Below are 20618 nucleotides of genomic sequence, written 5' to 3'. Positions count from 1 at the left end.
GACTTGCAAATTTATTCTTTCTTAAAAAAATCTCAATTGTAAAGGTTTTTGCCCAGGTTTACTATAATGTAAGGAATGAATGTATTTTATTGTCAATCATTAATACTAAAATGACAGCTATTTTTAAAATGACAAATAAAAATCAATGTGCAAACATGGTATTTAGAGTATTACACACAGACACACACACTAGAATAGTTTAATATAACTTACATCAGTTTCCTATTGTATCAAAGATCATATTTTAGTATATAACAAATAGTGATTCTGATTTCAACTTCCAATAGTCACTTTATGTTTACTATAAAAAATATATATACATTTAAAAGGCAATCCTCAAGTCCAGAAGGAATTCTTGATATATTAACTGCACAGAAAATACAAATTTGGGGGGCAACTGTAAAACACAGAAGGAAAAAGTTATTTCTGAAGCAAATTCTCGTCCAGCAGGAATAGCCTGGCTTCCTAATCTCCAGGTTGCTTTTGAACATATGTGCATTCCCTCATCTGTTTTTCTTGATTTTTTTCAATCCCATGTCATGTGTAAATACATGCTCCAGAAACATCAAATTCCACATGCATTTTCTAGATCCTTCTTTCTTCGGCGTATGTAATATGGGTATCGGATAGGTATGCAGCCTGTTTGTATTGCTACAGCAGCTTCAGTGAAAACGGGTGATGCAGTGCATCCAGGATGGAAACTCATTCCCAGGAATTCCTCATTGTATTTGTGCCACACAGAGTATTATACCATACTGACCTTTTTATACTGACATGAAAGCACTCCAGAGTTAAACTGTACATCTGGAAAGGACGGCTACAGTGATCTAAATTGCGGTTCATAAGAAAATTAAAATAAAAAAAGGACTCGAGCACAGCTTCCTTTACATAATATGCATTGACAATGCAAACCAACCTTCTTCTTTTTGTTTTTCTGCCTGTAAAAGAGGAAACAAGTTGAAAGTCATACATCATAAGCTTCCCACAGACTTGCTAGTCAGCGCTGGCTTGCGTAGGATTATCCACTTCCCTGATATGAAGCAATTGTCTGCCACAGGGACCACAGAGGTAATCACACTGTCAACTTTAGACACCTAGCTTAAGTCACGTCTACCTTAAGTATTCTGAATTTCCCCGATGGGGATGTTTACTTCCCTATCAGAGCAGGAAGTCTTGGACTCCCAGATTAGGTTGTTTTGGATATCTGGAAAGACAGCATTAGTATCTTCTCACGGTTGCTACAAACAGATCTATGAATGGTTTACCAGCCTACATTACTATCTGGAATCCAATGTTAAAGCATCTCTGTAGTCTATTCTTTTTGCATATTAGGAATCAGTAATCAAGATCCGTGATTTTTCTTTTCTTTCAGATTTATTTAGTTTTCAGCACTTGTGCAATGGCTAGGTGAAAGCTTGCTTGCCTCTTACACAACACTCCACATCATAAAGGATACTTGAAATTCTCTGGAGCCACCAGTGAAAGCCTCAAAGAGGTTCCCCATTCTAAACACAACTAGAAATAGATGCCACAGCAGAAAAAGTAGTTACAGGAATACTTGCTTGTAAACACCAGCCCCGTGACAGCAAACAATCAACATCACTAGTACTCAGTTTGTCTGGAATCTAAACTGACATGAGTCAATTACCTTTCACCTCAGTAGATTTACGGTAGGACTGAGCTCTCTACCCCCTTCTTTATCTATCTTGCATTCTCTTTATATGACACGGCAATCAAACTTACTCATTGAAGATTTTTCAGTCTTACCTTTGGCCTTTGACTGACAGAACTTAATTTCACGATTTCTGATGTGGCACTTAGGGGTGAACAAGGTTTGCTAGAGTCCCCTACAGACCTGTAAACATGAAAAATGACATTAAAAAAAAGGAAGTAGTCACTGAAATCACATCTTAGATCTCACATGATCAGTTTTATGTCACAGTGGAAGTATTTTAAATATAATGAAATTTGAAGAAGCTATTGGATGTTTGTCCTATTTCCAAAGAGCAGAGTTTGATGAAGTCTGGGAAAGTTCATGAAGCCAAGAGAAAGGCATTGTGATTTTTCCATCATGTTACAGTTCTGCTGTGCATGTGATCAAGACACATCAAAACAGTAAAGGCTCAACATTTACCTTCTTACACTGGTCACACTGGCAGGGGAAACACTATCTTCTTTGGAGCTGTCCACAGAAGCTGCCACAGGAACAGACACTTCAATCGTCCTCCTTGCATTTTCTATGAAATAAATAATAGCTAGATTTTGATGAGAACACAGCAGCATTTCAAAATATTCATTTCATTTTCACTTTTTTTTTTTTGAGGACCACCACATAACTCTTCACAATTGCATAGAATATATAAACATATATTCATATGGACATAAAACTTCAGGCTGAAGGTCCGTTCAACCCAATATCCATTCTCTTATAATGACAGATATTGAAAGCAGTTATTCAGAGCAACTATGGACAATGTGCATAGAAACAGAATGGCTCTTCCTAGGTAAACACTTTTTTTTTTTAAAAAAAAAAAAGTAATGGGAGGTGTAGAAACTCGAGATTTCTCTACTTCTTTTCCTTTATATTTTACTTTTCACACTGAATTTATCTTACAACAGCCATAGAAGTGCTAAAAGTGTTAAGATTCCACTCTGTGAGTCACTGCATATGCACCTGCATGCATGTGCACACATGTGGTCTCTCCTCCTCCTCCTTCCTCTCCCCACTCAAGTACTTCCCTTTACATATCCTCTCTGGTTTATGAAGGGGGAAAGGGTGGGTGTCCTAGATAGAGCATGTGCGTACATGCTCACACGGTTCTGCTTGTCATTGCAGTTAACTCCACAAAAAGATTAAGAAGGCCTCATCTGCTGGAAAGTATTTTTGTTTATAGTTACAAATGGCAGCTAATCTATGGATCTTGAGTTGGCAAGAATATCCCCTTCACTAACTTATCTTTTCAGATAAATGGAAGCTTCAGTTATTTCTTTCTGTTAGCACTGGCACTAACTCAGCAAGGTAGTCTGATGGCAAGAGCACGCAAAAGACCTAAAACTTCAAAACTGTGGTTGAGATACAGATAACATTTTTAGAAGCTTGAGGTAAATACTTGGTCTTTTCAAAAAGATTCTCCATCATAAGGGACTGATTAACATGCTGCAAGAAGAATGGAAGTATTGGGAATTTCAGACACCAAGGATCTCCCTTGCCATCTGTTGACAACAAAGCCTAGTTCTGCCCTTCAGTGACTGCATAGCAGAACTGTTCTGCAGACAAGGGCACAGCAAAGATCAAATTTACCATGAAACATGATATTTGCAGCAACTAACTACTAAGAAACTAATTTTAGGGGAATTTTAGCTGATAGATTTTTTTTTTTTTTTTTAGCTCCCTGAAGTCCTCCACCTCTAAAACCAAGGAGTGTTTGTACCACACAGGCATTATCAGAAAGCGCACTGCTGACCACAACTACAATTAGCTCAGGACAGGTTGCCCACAAAAGGGGAAAAACATGATCTTACCAGTTTTTGTTTCTCCCAAACTGGGGTACTTACCAGTATAACTTAGGGATGGGGGCAGAACAGAAGATATCATTGGAGAGACCAGATCGGCAGCAGCAACCTTCTGCTGATCTATTAGCTGTAACAGTTTATCACGTGCTTCTGTACTTTGACGATTCAGCTCTGCTATTCTTTCCTCCAAGCTCTTCGTTACGACAAGATGAGTCTACTTAGATAATTGGATAATTACACTTCCAATTAAAAAACTTAAATTTGCACCTTGAGGGAGATCATGCAATATATTTCAAGTACTCTACACATTTAATTTTCAAATGAAAAGTTAAGTAAACTTAATTATATAGAACCTTCTGTGAGAGATCTGCTTTGGTCCCTTCCACTGTCCTCTATCTAGGTCCTTAATTGACTAAACACAATGTTTTAAATAGGTCTTCCTATAAATAGGAAAAATAGCTCATCTGCATCATTCCAAACAGTACCAGCACCAGCACCCCCTCAACCCTCTAGCAATTCACCATAATTAAGAAAATATTTAACCAGAAAGACACACATTCAGGAGCGAGTGTAGAAGCAAAAGCATATTTGTGGCAGCATTATCCTGGAACTCATTTTTAAACCAGGTTTTCATCCATTTTGACACCTTCCGCTCCAGTAATTATTTTCACAAAAAGATCACTTAAGAAGTTTGCATCATCTTGTACAACTAAATGACTCAATGTTAGATGTACTACAGTGAGGATGGTAACCACATTCTCAGCCTACATTTACATGAGGGAATTTAAAGTCTTTAGTATCCTTAATTGAACAGTAATTTAGCCACTGTGATGGAACAGAAGTAAAGATAGCAGCAAGGGCAGGGATTAGACATTTCTGTGATGTTAACTCCACTCACTGGGGTGCCACTGAATAGCTGTTTAGTTGCAGATTAAAGATTTTCTATGTTAATTGAAGCCATGTAGTTCTCTCTTTCTCAAAGATTTGGGCATTTTCACCACACAGTAAAAGTGCCAAAACAGATCCAACTAGTACATACCCTAGTATCAAGTATTTGCAAGAGATGTACCCAAACTAACTTAAATACCATGGGCTTCTGGGTCACAGTAGCAGAAGAGACACGTGGCATGGATTTAAATATATATTTTACAAGCTTGACAAGAACGTGTGGGTTGGTGCAGCGTTTTCACTATTTATAATATATAATGGTTGGACTTTATGATATTAGAGGTCTTTTCCAACTTAAATGATTCTGTGATAATCCACTGTTATTTCACTGATAGTATTATCCAAGCTACAAGAGATATGCCTATTGCAATCACCTCTCTCTTTGCAGCACAACCATACCCAAAGCTTATAAACATGCTGCACACCTGGGGCTTTTCAGCACTTGTATGCAACATAGGCCCAATATGAGAAACTATTGTTGACCTCCTAAGGGAATGGCAAAATCAAAGTCCATGTGAATGAAAGGAGTATCTGTTTTGCTACTCTTTTTCTTAAAACAACTGACAGGTAAGAAACAGTCTAAAAGCACCAGCAAGTTATGGGAAAGCAAACCAAGCAGAAAAGAGAATCCAGCCTTTTGTTAAATTCTCACCTGTCCTTGTGAAGAGTCTGAACTAGGATTTGTATTTTGCATTGAGTCTGGCTGATGTAGGCTGGCACTTTTGTCTTCTGAAAAGCTTTTCAATTTGCTCAGCTGAGTTTTAATTAGTGAGTTCTGCCGTGTGATCTCAGCTATCTGTCCCAACAGATCACTGCTTTGAGAGAACTCTTCAACTGTGCCGTTTTTTCTGTTATCAGCTGGGCAGGACAGACAGATTTTCTCTTGGGAACTCTCCAAGTCTTTGTCTGCAGTAGGAATTAGTTGCCTTTGAGTGATGAGACTGGTTTCCTCAGTTGTGCTCTGTGTTCTCAGGGAGGAAGGTGAGCTCTTTTCTTTGCCTGGTTCTCTCTCAGTGTTTTCAGTAAACTGAGAAATTGTTGTAAGTACTACAAACAAGAAATAAAGAAAATGTAATAATGAAAGAGACATTATTTTTTTAAGGAAAACTAATAGTGATTTTATTGCATCAAGCTAGTAATAATCAAGCAGGAATTTAAATTGTAATATCTAGCCTAAATGGCACTGATCAAAATCACTCTATGCAAGACCCTGCTGCAAGGACTCAACAGCATTATTTCCTACTTCAAATAGTCTTACATTGTACATGAGCTTGAGAGAAAAGTCAGGGAGAAATGTTTTGAATGTCTTAGCTGATATATCAACCACTGCTTCTGTGTAAGCTTCTGTGTAAGTCCTCCATTTTCCAAAAAACGATTACCTTATCTAATAAACTTTAAGTATGTAGTTTCTTCTGCTATTTATATTGGATTGGTAACAAAGCTTTTGGAATGGTACAATACAACACTTCTGGGATAATAATTTACCTATTCCCTAAGAAGTTGAAGCGCTGTGGCCAACAGAAATAGTTAAATATTCTTGTGGTCATTGTTAGCAAACCGGTAACACACTACATACATGACCAAATATGTTACAGCGCTGTCACCTGCAAAGTTCAACTTGGATTCTGTGATCAAAACCAGAGTTTCCACGTTTTACATACCAAATGGCCATTCTTTCCCAAGCATTAGCTTTTGCCACTGGAGGAGAGCATGACATTCAAAAATTTAAACCTACATCTACTGTTTTATGAACCATTTTTTATAAAAAAAATACTCAAAAAGTATTTGTTGAGCCATTTACTGTTCTTCACGGTCTCAAAAGAGTAACAATGCATTTCTCACATACCTAACTATAGTTAAGTCTACAAGTATGGTTTCATGTTCCTGTTTCAAATGACAGACCATGTCTGACAGTTCTCAGTGGGACTGAATCCAGATGATGCTCTTCGAAGAAAACTATCTTTAGTTCATTTCCTCCTTATTTATTATGTGCCTCCTCACAGCACTGCATACTACCAAAAGCTTAAACTAGATATAAATTTCCAATTGCCTTGTCCTGGCAAGTTGTTAAAATTAAAGGGACTTTTTGATTATTTTTCCGACTAAAAAAAGGGTTACAAATCAATACAGATGACGGGGGTAGGACAAAAGGAGAGAAGGCATAAAGCCTCACTGCTGTGGCCTGTTTCCTGTCAGCAACCAAACCAGTCATTCACACAGTTATCTGCCCCTCAACAACACAGCTTTACAGGGGCCTATCACACTCAGCAACCTAAAAAACACCCAAAGGCTACAAATACTGACTTTGAGTAAATCTGGCACCACAATTTCACCCCAAACTTCTTCAACCACTTCCAGTGTACTACTAAATGAAACCCATATGGGAACCTGCTCCCAAAGTTTTTGGAAAAAATCTCTGCTGGGGAGATTAGCTCAAGGAGTATGCAGTCTACAGACATCCCTGTTTGCAGCACAGGCTGCTAAGGTCCTAGATTTCCAGTCTTCAGTGGCTCTACCATTACATGTCACAGAGGCTGGATTACACCATCAGTGGAGGGAGAGCTCAGATGATATGCTGTAAATTGTAGACAAAGAGCTACAGCAAACAGTGACAACCAAACCAGCAGAAGTTAAAAATGCCAGTCTGGATTGTCACTGACAGAGGACTACGGACTGAGAACTGCATGGGTCAGAAAGTCTAATGCATATCTGAATGCAGAAGCAGGATATTCCAACTAAAGGACCAAGGCACTTAGGCATTCTGATCTAAAAGCTTTCATAGAAAAGACATCTCCAAAGGTAATACAAGCCCAAGAGACTGAAATAATAAAAATCTACTCCAGCCAGTAATCTCACCATTCTGGAGGGGAGATGACTCCTGATTACTTTTCTGCCGGGGTGGTGACAACAGTACAGCTGGCTGGAAGATGTGAGCCGGCAAGCTTCTACCTGCTCCCACACCACTTGAGGCACTTGGCTTCTGAGGAAACTTGAAAGGCAGTTCTTCTTGTGGTATCCTCAGCATATTTTCCCTGTTGCCTTCATCACTCTTGGGCTCAAAACAGCTCAAATCAGTTTTTTCTAAAGAAAGAAACAAAGCAAGAGCAGAAAAAAAAAAAAAGAAAAAATAGTTTTAGAGCAAAAGCAGTGTAGAAAAAAGTGTTGATGACAATTCTTACGTTCAGATATCTAAAAAGACAGACTAGAGTATGTTCCTTACATAATCCTAAATTCCTTCTGGTTCCCCCCCAAATTTTCACTAAGACATAACAAAAATCATTACTGTTCTTAAGAGAGCAAAAAAAGTTATCATATATAGGCTCATAATTTCAGCATACTGGTAAGAGAACTGTTTGCAACCCATGCATAAGACACACAGACATGCAACTTGTAATGTACAGATTACCAGGGAGGCAAAAACAAAAAGCACAAAGTCAAAGCTGTAGCTAGCTGTGAGACCACATTGATTTTAACATGGTTGCAGATGCTGCTCTCTTGGCGCTATCTCTGAATTCACCCTTAATGATTTTGCTCAGGATATTTGTTCCCAAAAGTGAGGTTACCAGAAAGTGAGGGAGACCATTTGTGATCCCGAAATACAAGAGACAAAAAACACTCTGCAAAGGCAGAGAGACAAACAAAAGAGGCTGTTTGCCTAAGACATTGTTTATGGTTTACATTACTGAGATGGTATATAAAACCTGCCACCCCTTACGTAATGACCCTGGCAAGAGGTGAGAAAGATCTTCCTCCTCTGCTTCACCACGCAGAACTGCCATTCCAAAGCATCCTCCTCACATGCTGTTTATCATGATATTTCCCACTCCAACTCCTACTTCAGCCACTCTCCCTCTCTCCAGAGATGTTCTATATTAACTTACCCCTGGCTGCTTAACAGGGCTAACCAACTGTTGTTTCTGGTCAGCAGCGACCTCCAGTGTTTAATGGAAGAACCAATCTATCTCATACTATTACAATGCCTCAGCAACACACAGGCAGGGTCCTTCCTGCTTCAGTTGGACAATTCGTAAATTTTTAATTTTTCTTTTATTTTTTAAGCTCCTCAGGATTCACAGAATCATAGAAACATTAAGGTTGGAAAAGACCTCCAAGATCATCTGGCCCAACCATCAAGCTACCACCAACATCACCCACTAAATCATGTCCATAAGCACCAGGCCCAACCTTTCCTTAAACACCCCCAGGGACAGGGACTCCACCGCTTCCCTGGGCAACCCATACCAGGATTAACCTGATTTTGTAAGACATCTTGATGGGGTAAGGAACAGAAGGATGCCTCCCATTTGTGAGGAAAGGCTACTCTCCTTCTGCCTTCCTTTTCAGGAAAATAACAACTTGTCACTTAATAAGTTCAAGCCCAAGATCTGTCTTTATGGACAATTTCCAAGTCCAGATCCAGATACATGGATGCCAGTGGGATGGAATTCAGCCTATAATACTACTTTTAAAAAGTCTGTAGCAAAGTGCTTCTGCTCACAGCAGAACCCAAGGCGTATGAATTTCCAGAAGCGAGATTCAGGCTCACAAGAGGTGTTTCTTCAAGGAGACATCTATTAAATACCCCATTTTCTACTGCAGAAATAAAGCAGCCACAATTCCAGTTTTCTCCACACACGCATACACATACCTTGGCCATTTGCTGGACTTTTGCTTGCAGTTCCAAAATGGTTTGGACTTTGTTCTCTTCTAGGTTCTACCAAAGGGAGGCTTTTAAATGCTTGAGTGAGAGAGGTTATCTGTTCATCTGTTACAATCATGTATTGCTCAAGTTTCTTCTAAGGAAGAGAGAGAGAGAGAAGATTTTTATTCTAGCAACATGAAAACATGAATTAGAAAATTATACACGACAAGCAGCACTGAGAATAAATTTGGCCTCTTAACACCACTGCATGATTTTGTGAGATTCCACTGAGATATTATTCATGTCTCTGTTTCTCATTTATTTTTGTTCCTGCCTTAAAAAAAAAATCTAATTTTTTATTTTCCTGTATTTATGATCCCACTTCCTCTCCAAGGTTGCTTTATTGTTTCATTGCCAAATGCAACTAATAATAATAAAAAAATCTACTTCCACCACAAGCTGAAAAAGTGAAAATGTAGCATTACATCTACTCCACTTTACTGCTCCAATAGTGGCAGGTGTATTAGATTGTACATAATACAAATAAAGGTCAGTTTTCTGTTTCAAGGAACTAGCACTTTCTCAAGCTTTAAACATAATTTAAAAAAATAAAATAAAATGCTGACTTTACAAACATCCCTTCCCCACACCCCACGACTGCTGTTCTCAGACTCCTCATTCATTTCTATCATTTTCTTTCCTGAACATACTGACAATGCATCTTAGCCCATATTTGTAGCAAAACTCCATAGCAAGTTGGGGGAAGGGGCTCAGTACCTGTATAGTTATGTTTTCTTCCCTCACTAGAAGTATTTCTGCAGTCAAAGCATCAATCAGTTCTCGGTGTTCATTCAACATCTCCTCATGATGTTGCCTCATCAACTCTTTTTCACGCAGTTGTATTTCACTCTAAGTAGGGAGAAAAAGTTTAAAACTCACTATAGTTAATACAGATTCATATTTAAAAGCAGAAATGGTTCACCATCACACCACACTGTGACAGCACTTCCCACTACCATTAAATTGACTTCACTGGACTTCATTAAATTGATTACTGTTCCTTTTTTGTTACTCCACAACACTGCAGGGAATCCTATAAATCCTTACAACTTCTACAGACTGCAGTGAAAAGAGAAGAAACGACAAGCATTGTCTCTGCATCGATTTTTTTTTTTAAGTCACTGATTCTTTTCCATGCAGTAATGAAACAATTCCAGGTGTGCCGGTGTTCATCAGTATCCTTTGCTACTTGTGCCTATTCTTTAGCACAATGAAGACAGATTTAACTAAATGAAGGAGAAAGTACTTGCTCACATGTGCTCTCATGCAGAGAAAAAGTTCTAGAAAGCATGTTTTTTTTTTTTTTTTAAACAGAAAAAAAGTGTACTTGTTGAGTAATCTACTTGAACTCAAGACTCTGCCAATCTATGATTTTAAGATAGGCTACAGCAGCAGACAGGCTTCCTATACAATACAGAACATTGGAGACTTCCTCCTACCTTTAATGGGCAAATAGACTACAGGACTGCCACTTTTTGCACCATTGTAGCTAGCAGAGCTTACCAAGAGTTACACAGGCACCGCAGAATTTGTAAACAGGGTCCTCCCCCAAATGGTAGCCTGCCATTTATTCAAGGGAACCCCTGAATAAAAGACATACCTCCCATCTCCAAAAGGATCCTGAAAAGCAATTTGGGTCTTTTTTGTGCCGCACTGATGAAATTATAGCAAGAGTTGTCCATCATGTACTGTAGATTCTTTTCTGCTGGCATTAGGATCCCAAGTAAAAAAACCACTATGTAAGACATTCCTGAAATCAGAGGCTTTTTAAACAGCCACTGCAAATTCATTGTCTTGAAACACATTGCCAGCTATAATTCAAACTTTGGAACTTTACTAGCACTACAAGCTAGGCAAGACAGATGGTGCACACAAGCACTTCATTTATCCCTAGCGTCACAGGCACTAGGTTTTTAGGAAAGAACTCAGACAAACCGTACTTCTCAGTGAATTTTCAAATTCTAATGCTAATTAAAGCTCCATGAAAAGAGGAAAAGTCAGTGAAGATTATGGACGTGTACTGTCTACCTTAAGGAACACTGAATACAATTAATCACATTTCGTAGCTTGAGAGATTTCTGCATATTTCTACTTCAGATTTTAGGTAGTAAATTCATAAAAGCTGAAGATGATCCTACAAACAAACAATCAACTCCTTGAAGGAAGAAAGGATAACACATCTATTAAAGTAAAAACAGCATCACAGAGGTACTCTGTTAAGACTGGGAATACAAGAGTCAGGATACATCTTACACAATATGTAGTCTCAACAAACACTCAAGACTCCTTGGCCTTCTGTTTGAATAGCATAAAAGCTCTAAAGATACACTGGATGTTACCTTCTCTTTGTGGATATAACAACTAAAGAAAAAAAATGACAAAATAGTCTTAGAGAAAAAAAAAATACAGAAAAAGGAATTCAGAGGCTCAAGACACTGCATTTCTGTGGAACACAAAGTAATTAAATAAAGTTTTAATTCTAATTACATTTATGACACAAATCTGACGTTTTCCTAATACATGGAAAATGCGTCATTGGACTTCCAAAAAGATCCTTCCTCATAATTACACAAAAACACAGTTAATGTCCTGCTTTAGCATTGCAACTTTAACACAGAACAAGTGCTATGAACAATATTTAAAACATAACACCTTCTCAGCCCAAGTCCATCCTCTGATGGTAGTAATTTATCAATCTTGAATTGATCATTCACTGTTTGCTTCCAACACAGGTCTTAAAGGAGAATCTTTCATATCCCTGTACTACCCAATATTCAATTTATAAGTTGTTATGCATCCATACAGGAATCTATTGCCCTTGCTATGAAACAGAACTGGTATTTAGGCAACACATTTTTCTCCATCTATTAAGAGTGCAAGAACTGTCATTATCTGGTTCACAATTTCGCAAAGGCTCAATGAATCTGTGAACCACTGCTGCGTCTTGAATAGCTCTGGATTAGAGATGAAATAAAAACTTTTTAAAACAGTATTTATTTCCCCACAGCTTACAGGTAGCTGTCTTTATGAAATTCCATTGATCTGCATCTGTGCATTGCTATTGTAAGCACTTCAGGTCGTTCTTGTTTAAGGTGACGTTGCTACTACGGATGGAAGAAGAAAGCTAAGGAGTTCCTAACAGAAAAATAAAGATTTGGGCACTCTTGTTCTAGTGACAGTAGCATCACCTTTGGAAGTCAAAGAAGAAAATTAATTTCTAAATAAGGCTGTGGTTAATACCCTGCTACAGCTCTGAACATATGTAAAAAATGAGTTTCAAAGTAATTTGATTAATACCTTCTGCAAAAAGTGACTTAGAGACTTTCACTGCAGTCAATTCTTCCCTTTTCATTAGGGATACCTGTTTCTTACAAATTAAATTTTATCTCCTAACTGCATGCAATCCAAATAATAAGTAATGATAATCAGACTTCAAAGTAAACTGATTGGGAGCCAGGAAAGACCAAATTTGATGCCTCTAATGCAAGTTCATATCCTTTTTCTTTCATTCTACGGATGGAATTCAAAGTCTTCTCACCTCTTTGAGGTAGCGCATCAAACGACAGAGAGCATTCACCAGGGATAAGGTAAATCCAGTGAGGCCTTCACTTCTCTGAGCTTTTTGAACCTCACGGCCTGTACATCGCTCATATTCCTCCAGTTCATGCTCCACTTCGTGTAACATACAGCTGAGAACATCTAGGCTGGATTTATTGTCCCTCTGAAGGTCAATGGGGATTGAATTAGCAAGAGAATCATCTCTCCTCTGTCTTGCTGAGTTCTGTACAGTTTGCTTTCTTTTCACTGGGGGGAGAAAAAAAAAAAAAGTAATTGAAATTTCAATTTGTATAGAAAGCTTTGCAATAGGAATGAAATTACATTGCTTATTGAAATAAATCAAAGGAGAGGTCCATAAGAGAACATCATATGGACTATAAGAGAATGTCCCCAGTCACTCCAGTCATTTTCAATAATCAAACCCCCCATTTTCTGCCACCATATTAGTACCTCTCTGGTGTTACTGTTTGGTGCTTTTATCTTAGAAACCTATTTATACTTGTCTTCTCAGTTAAAAGCCCAGAAACAGCTTGCCAGTGACCAGCCAGTGAAAAATTTCAGCTGCTTTCAGGTCTCATATTTAATGAGTGACTCTTTTACAACTATCTTTACATGTTACAGCTGTTTACGGGAATTGACAACGGGTATAAACTACATGTAGAATATGCAGATTTAAATTCTTCATAAAGCTGTACAGCATCAACCAAAAAGCTGTATCAGAAACAGAAAAGCACCACAGGAGGGAGAACTCTATGGCCAGCAAGGTAATGGGCTGCACCGTGGAATCGTATTGGTGGTTCCATGCTTGCTATGGACTTTGCTTTGTCACCAGAACACACTACATAAAGGGACTGTGGAATGACAGCTCAGGACTTGGACGGATGATGCCCCCTAATCAATCCTTGGAGTTCGCCCTGCTATGAGCAGGGAGCACATCTAGATGACTTCCAAAGATCCCTTTCAAGCTATGATATTAAGGACCTTAGTCAAAAGAAGGTACGTCATTTTTTAAAAATACTAAACTTTTTGCTGAAATTTGCTTTTGTTTTCCTGAGTTTGGGTTCAGCACTTGTCTCACAGTGTAAGTCGAGTCCACTGTCTCTTCTTCATCTTCATTCTGAAGTCTTGAATGGATTCTCTTGACTACACTGGTAGCATTGAGGGCTGCTTTAAATACAAAACAAAAAAATACATGAAACTGGAGATACGTTCTTAATAGTAGTATGCTGCAAAGTTATTAGAAAGATTAGAAAACTCGGCTTTTTAGACTGGAAGATCATCTGAGCCAAATTAACAAGTCTCTCTCTCACCCCAACCCAGACCAGGAATTCTGGATGGAATCCTATAAACTGCTTAATAATTCTCAATAGTCTGCGATTCGGCAAATCCAACCTGAATGATCCAATGATGGAGAAAAAGCTGTTGGAGTCAAAGGTACTTCCTGTGATAAGGTAGTTCTTCTCATACCCCTTTCAGCCCACAACCGAGAATTCACCGACGAATTTTCGTCTCTCAGTATCTGAAGCAGCCTATATTCAGAACAAGAGTAACAATGACTTGTGATATAATAATAGCACGATTTGAGATTATCTTTGCAACCTAGAAAAAGTTTTTTAGAATACCTGTAACTGCTCAGGTGAGTTCCCTATTCACATTCATTCCCAGTTTTAAGATTACAACAAAGGTTTTCCCTAGAACTCTAAGGTCAAGAAAGGAGCAGGGAGGGAAACAAACAAAGACCACACACAACTAACTTAACTAATGCCATACAGCATCCTTTAAACTTCTATTTCCAGTATTAAAGAAGTAGAAGCTTGAACAGAAGTATTTGTACTGACCTGTCAGAATTGACACTAGATTTGAAATTCAGAGATTCATGCTGTCCATTTTCTGATTGACAGATGGATAATGCTTCTTCTTGCACTTCATTAAGAGCCTTTTTAGAAGACAAAGAAAACAAAGAACCTCAGAGAAATATCAAGTTATCTTTAAGAAGTTATACATCAATTGGAATTGCTTCAAGAAAAAAGTCACCTCTCTCCCCCCCTAATTTGTTTCAATCCCCACCTCCAAAACAAAATTACAAATCAACAACAGAACAAAGACCCCCCAGATCTCCATGGGAAGGTTTTGGGAGACGTTTAGTATTTGAGAAATATTCATACTGACAATTACCTTGGAAAATAACACAGCAAGCAATTATTTCAATACTCAATGTTTTATTTCAGCAATGCATATTGCATAAAAACTACATGCTACATACACTTAGGATAAAAAAAGAATCTATCAGGTTTCAGCCCTTCTGGGTATGCCCCACCAGATAACGTTTAATTGTGATTTTCATAGGAATATAAGAAAAAAATCACACAGAACTCAGCTGACAACTGTTAGTACTAGTTTCTTTTAAAAATCTAAGCCTATCCTACCACATGCATCCAGTGATGTGGCTTACAGTGATGCTATACTTAATACTTCACTATAAAAGCAAAGCAAAAACAAACAAACAAAAAAAAACAACAACAAAAAAAAACACACATTGAAATGCATGGACAGAGCAGTAGTGCAACTCAAATTGCAGACAATTGTGCAAGACAATAGGAAACAGAATTAAGGAATCAAGAGAATATAACACCATCACTTTCAGTTCCACAGCTCTTACGGTCTTCAGCAGTGAGCTACTTTTCAGAGGTGTCATATGACACTTCTCAAACCAAAGTGAGCATTCCTGGTATATTTCATGCTATGAGAAGAAAATGGAACACTGACACAGTCTAAATAAAAAATTAAATGAATTTATACAAACATTAAAGTTGTTAAACAAATCTAAATAACTGCACAATAATGTAAAGTATTAAAAAAAACTTGTAGTACTAATCAAGGTCGTGGAGTTAAGTGAGGTACGTACACATGTGCATGATCTGAAATAAACTGGAGCCCAACTGGCTATGTCCCCATGTATGCAGACAGTTGAAAAATCATAGGTATGTTTCAATAGGTTTGTAAGTAGTTTGTTCTCTATCCGATAATTAAAAGGGAGAGCATGCTAATGTGAGACATAAGAAGTTGGCATTTCTCTTACTTAAAGGTTGAGAAATCCAAAAATCATGATTCCCAGACTCTCGCAAAACAAATTCATCTCAATTTAATACAGTTTTCTCTGTATGTTATCAAGATGCCACTGCATACACAGTAGAAAAGTTTAGGTCTGCTTGGAAACGCTACCTTTGAATATTCTTATTTTTTGCAACCCAGAAACATGGGACATGCATGGAACTGAATATACATTACCTGCGAATCCATGACAGATTCACTGAGGATAGAAAGCTCAGTGGGAGGATCGTGTTTTTGTATGATGGGTCCTTGAGATGATTCTAGGTCACAGTTAGGAGCCACTGTTACATTTGGGAAACCTAAAGGAAATCAAAAAAAAATCAGGAAGAATGCAGAGGACTCAGTCTGTAGTACCTTGCAGGATTTAGAACCAAAAAGCAAGTTCCTGTACATCGCATAAAGAGGAGTCACAGGGGTTTGTCATTTTGACTAACTGGCAAAGGCCACAGAATTATCTCAAGACATTCAGCCACGATATATCAAGCTTCTGTCCTGTGTAAATAAACTTGTACAGAAAAAGCACATAGGGTGAAGCCATCATTATAAGCAAAAGAGAATGGCAGCCCAGAGAGAAAAAATAAACTTAAGATTTCATATGCAAACAGCATAAGGACTCATAAACCACAATAAGAAATGGAAAAGCAATGTTCACAAGATGCTGATAAATCTCCAGCAATATCCAAGAACAAGCAGGCAACCCACGTTGCAACAAGAATCAAAACTACTATAGGTGCACAAACTGGCACTCTGCATAGGTTGGTAACTTCGCTGCAGAATTGGTCAGCATCAGATGTTTCAGAGTAAGTGACCAGAAATTCCACAGATTAACCAGCCATGGTTCTCTCTTCCCTGCCACATTAGGTGTTATCCTCATCTGTGCTTCATCCATTACAAACAGAATCAATTGTGTTACATCAGATGAAAATGCTTAAAAAGAATACTTTGTATAACAAGACTATTTACGAAAAGCGAGATAATCTTAAATGTACCATTACATATAAATAAGATGGTCTACCTGATCGTGTGCGAGGGGCATCCCCAAACAAGTCTTTTGCCACAGCCATGACCTGATCAGACCGTTCCAATACATCTTGCAAATGGTACTGATCAGAGAGAATCTGAAAGTATACAGGGAAATATTTCATACAGTGCAGACTGATTTTTCCTTTGTTGTTCAGGTACTATTCTTCTACACAATTAGCAAAAGGATAGCTAAGAAGGCAATGCTTACGAAGTTGGTACTGTACAGTGAGATCCCAATTAAGACAAATCAGAAGACCATACTTCATTCTGAGTTAACTCGAGTTCACCTTGTTTTTCTGAAATGTTAAGTAGTTATCATTTCTGGGGTCCCCACAACACTGTCTCATCTGACAGACACAAAAAATGAACTATTTGATTAGGTACAAACCAATTCAGACCGACTTATTTTATTCATCCTTGATTATTTAAAATCCTGACTCAAAATTAAAATCCACAAGCCTTCATAAAATCTTCAATGGACACAAATACAGTTGACCATACCCAGCAACACAAAGTGATTCAGCCATCTCCACACATTTCTGACAAGATACAGCTTCAGTCTCTCTCTCCCCCAGTATTTGAAGTCCATGACTGGAACCATGTCAACTGGAGCCATGCCTAAGGAGGCACTCAGCTACTCTACTTTAGATTCAGCTAAATCTGCTTTCACAGAGGCCCAACCAGCGTCGCTCACTGCCTCAGCTCTGGGCAGCAGTGGGTGCCTTTGGAGCTGGCTGAAACTGGCTCTTATCTGACATGGGGCAGCTTCTGGACTCTTCTCACAGAGGTCACCCCTGCAGCCATCCCCACTACCAAACCCTTGTCACATAAACCTTACACAGTATGCAAGTGATCTCCACTTTGTCATAGTTACTCAATTTTAGCTAGAAAAAGTATTTTAGAAGATCCCACAGAAAGACAGGGTTACTTATGCCCTTGTACACTATGCCTCTTTTGTCAGATTTAATTTCTGCTCTCCTGGAAATCATAAGAAAGACCGGCATGCAGCAGTTTCAGAGCACTACATGCTATTATCTTCACAGAGTTTCTTTCAGTGCCCATTGATAAGTTTGCTAATGCGTTATATTCAGCCTCACTCAAAAAATAAAAAATAAAAAAAATCCAGTGACATTTCACCTGTTTTTTCCTTCATTTTGCAGTTCCCCCACATACCCCACTTCCATATCTGTCTAGACTTTTGAGCCCGAATTACACTGCAATAGATTACTTTTCCTTGTAACCAATTTAGCAAATCAGAGAGTATTCATGTCTTTTAATCATCTCGTATATTCACTTCTGCAAATCACCATTCAGTTTTTATCCTTGATACTAACTTCCCATTTAGCCATCTGATGTCAAATTGATGCAGGTTTTTAGACAATGATATGCCAGATCTACAGAGAAAAAAAGATAGTAATGCTTACCTATTCCAAAACATGATATCCTTTGTCTAAAGTAATTAAAACTAAGTTGATGTGCCTACTTGGACAAAAGTTATCTTGATAAATATGTTTTCATGCTCCCCTACTAGATCAGAATCAGCAGGTTCCTAAGTTTCACTAACTGCTGAACATGCTATCAGCATTTATTTAGCGCATTGTTCCCAAGGTAAATTAGCTCACATTTGTTTGTGGTCAGCAGAAAACAGAGTGATATTATCTTCTAACCCTTCTAGGCCCATTTACACACCTGCAATGTACTCGCTGAGTGCTGCACCTTCTCCCACGTATCACCTATGAATTTCATTTAAATTCATCTTCCTTCCTATTTCAGATTGTTATTAAAGACAATTAAACAGGACTAATCCTAACCATCCCCACTATGTTAATCCATTCACCACCTACCATTCAGTGTAATGCACTAACAGCATTTTAGAATAGGCTGTTATAGGGCCATCCAAGTGGAGCTGGAGATGAACTCGTTATATCTTCTTTCAGATTTTTAGGCAGGCAACCTCCCTTGCTCCAAACATTAAAATTCAGATGTTCAGATTCAAAGAGGCCTGAAGCATTACAGATGGCATAGCCAGGCAACAACAAGGATGAAATGCCCAACTGCACAGATATGTTGTTATGCAGCCGTTAAAATGTTATGCAGCCTATTCCTATCACTGCAAGTAGCAAATGCACACACAGATGAAGTCCAACTATCCAAAAAGAGAACCAAATTCTCACCTACGTGCAAGAGCAGTTTTCCCACTACAAATCATCTGCAACAGGCCGAAAAGCACAGATTTAGCTCTTACCTCACGCATCAGAGCCAATTTCCTCTTCTCCAAAGAATCAGGGGCCAGTTGCTTTTGTTTCTTACATTTTCTTTTCAGTGCCTTCTCTTGCAGTTCTAGATGGGCCAGTGCTTTGTTTTTTGATTTGTGTATTTCATGGCGCCGCAGCTACATAAACATGAAAGAAACCAATTAAAAATCAAGGTACAACCTAAAAACAAAAGCAGCAGTACAATGATAACAAACCCTTTTCCTTGATTTTATCCTTAATGCACCGGATGTTTAATTTACTTTCATGGTAGTGCCAATGACAGCACACAAACATCCACAAATGTCAAATCCCATCAGTACTAGCCACATTTAACGCAATTCCAAAGGTGAATGATGGGAGACTCATTTTCCATCTGCTGACTCAGCAGGAGTTTTCTCAGTTGTAAATGGAGGCAAAAAACATAAACGCTCCCACCAATAATAACCGTAAATAAAAAAATCTATTTTCCTAACTTAACGCTAGTGTCAATTACCAGCAAAATTCTCACTCTCCTTCTAACAGTGATATATACATATTCAATTTAAGTACAAATTAAAGAAATTAAACGTGCCAAGAGCTTGCTAAAATGTCCAAAGGCTATCAAGATACCCAAGCCTATTTTTGCTATTGTATCTATCCATCCTGACTAGCTAGTCAAAATTTAAAAATCAACAACAGCTCTTACTTTCTATTCCATTCTGTCTGGTGATCAGTGCTACCAATCAAAAAGAAATGGAATTCATGTATTTTGTAATGAACAAGTCATTCAATCTAAAGGAGTGCTGTAAAATTGTTTAAATGAAGACTGAACACTCTCAGAATTACAGAAAATGCCAAAATAAACCACATTTTTTGGTCCATTATGCAGAGATGAGGCTTAACTTCAAACTACTCCTCTGAGTTTTTATTTATCTGTGATGGGATGCACAATGTTGAAATAAAAACGTAGTTACTGCTTCCCAATGGAAACAGAGAACTGAAAAGATACTGACTGCCGGAGGAATAGCTGTGGATGCCTGACATAAACAAAAAAACTAACAGTAAAAGAACTGTATGTTCAGAGGCTTCAAAAGGGAAACTAATTGCTGGCAGAAAACTATCCCAGTATGTATAGTGTACACTCATGCTAGATAATCAGATACATCTCCTGGTTATAGAAAAGGAGCAATGACAAACGTGAAACTTACGATGTCCTCAGGAGTGGCACGGTGGACTGTCAGGTCATGGACAGTACTCTGCAGAAAGGCACACGAGAACACATCAAAAACAAGAACAGAGAGGGAAGTGGATTATTTTTTTTTTTTTAAGTTTCAGTAAAAAGCAACCCCTCTAAAACGGAGCATAAGTAGCATAAAATTATACAGCGGTACACTTTTATAGCATCGAAAGCATTCCACGTTTAGCGAGGTCATCAGGGAGCAAAAAGGATATCCCTGTCACGGCTGGGAGTGCTCTTCAGCCGGAGAGGAGGGAGAGGAGGGAGAGGAGGGAGAGGAGGGAGAGGAGGG

General features: G+C 38.3%; 1 protein-coding gene across 1 annotated transcript in view; it reads right to left on the bottom strand.

The window, feature by feature from the left end:
* Nucleotides 1-39: 39 nt before the first annotated feature.
* SPICE1 (spindle and centriole associated protein 1) overlaps nt 40-20618 on the bottom strand; it is a 23591-nt gene continuing 3012 nt past the window's right edge. The window contains exons 3-18 of the mRNA XM_035331967.1: nt 20298-20345; nt 19101-19247; nt 16848-16950; nt 16010-16131; nt 14560-14657; nt 14114-14250; nt 13745-13885; nt 12702-12967; nt 9881-10012; nt 9110-9257; nt 7318-7542; nt 5114-5508; nt 3556-3727; nt 2135-2237; nt 1768-1855; nt 40-938 (exon numbers count right to left, since the gene is read on the bottom strand). Of these exons, the coding sequence (XP_035187858.1) occupies nt 885-938; nt 1768-1855; nt 2135-2237; nt 3556-3727; nt 5114-5508; nt 7318-7542; nt 9110-9257; nt 9881-10012; nt 12702-12967; nt 13745-13885; nt 14114-14250; nt 14560-14657; nt 16010-16131; nt 16848-16950; nt 19101-19247; nt 20298-20345 (2379 nt within the window). The 3' untranslated portion in view covers nt 40-884. The remainder of the gene's footprint in view (nt 939-1767; nt 1856-2134; nt 2238-3555; nt 3728-5113; nt 5509-7317; nt 7543-9109; nt 9258-9880; nt 10013-12701; nt 12968-13744; nt 13886-14113; nt 14251-14559; nt 14658-16009; nt 16132-16847; nt 16951-19100; nt 19248-20297; nt 20346-20618) is intronic.

This window comes from Oxyura jamaicensis, chromosome 1, assembly GCF_011077185.1.
Source record: "Oxyura jamaicensis isolate SHBP4307 breed ruddy duck chromosome 1, BPBGC_Ojam_1.0, whole genome shotgun sequence".
NCBI lineage: Eukaryota > Metazoa > Chordata > Aves > Anseriformes > Anatidae > Oxyura > Oxyura jamaicensis.
Note: the sequence above shows the minus strand (reverse complement) of the source record. Positions and strands in the feature narration are given on the sequence as shown.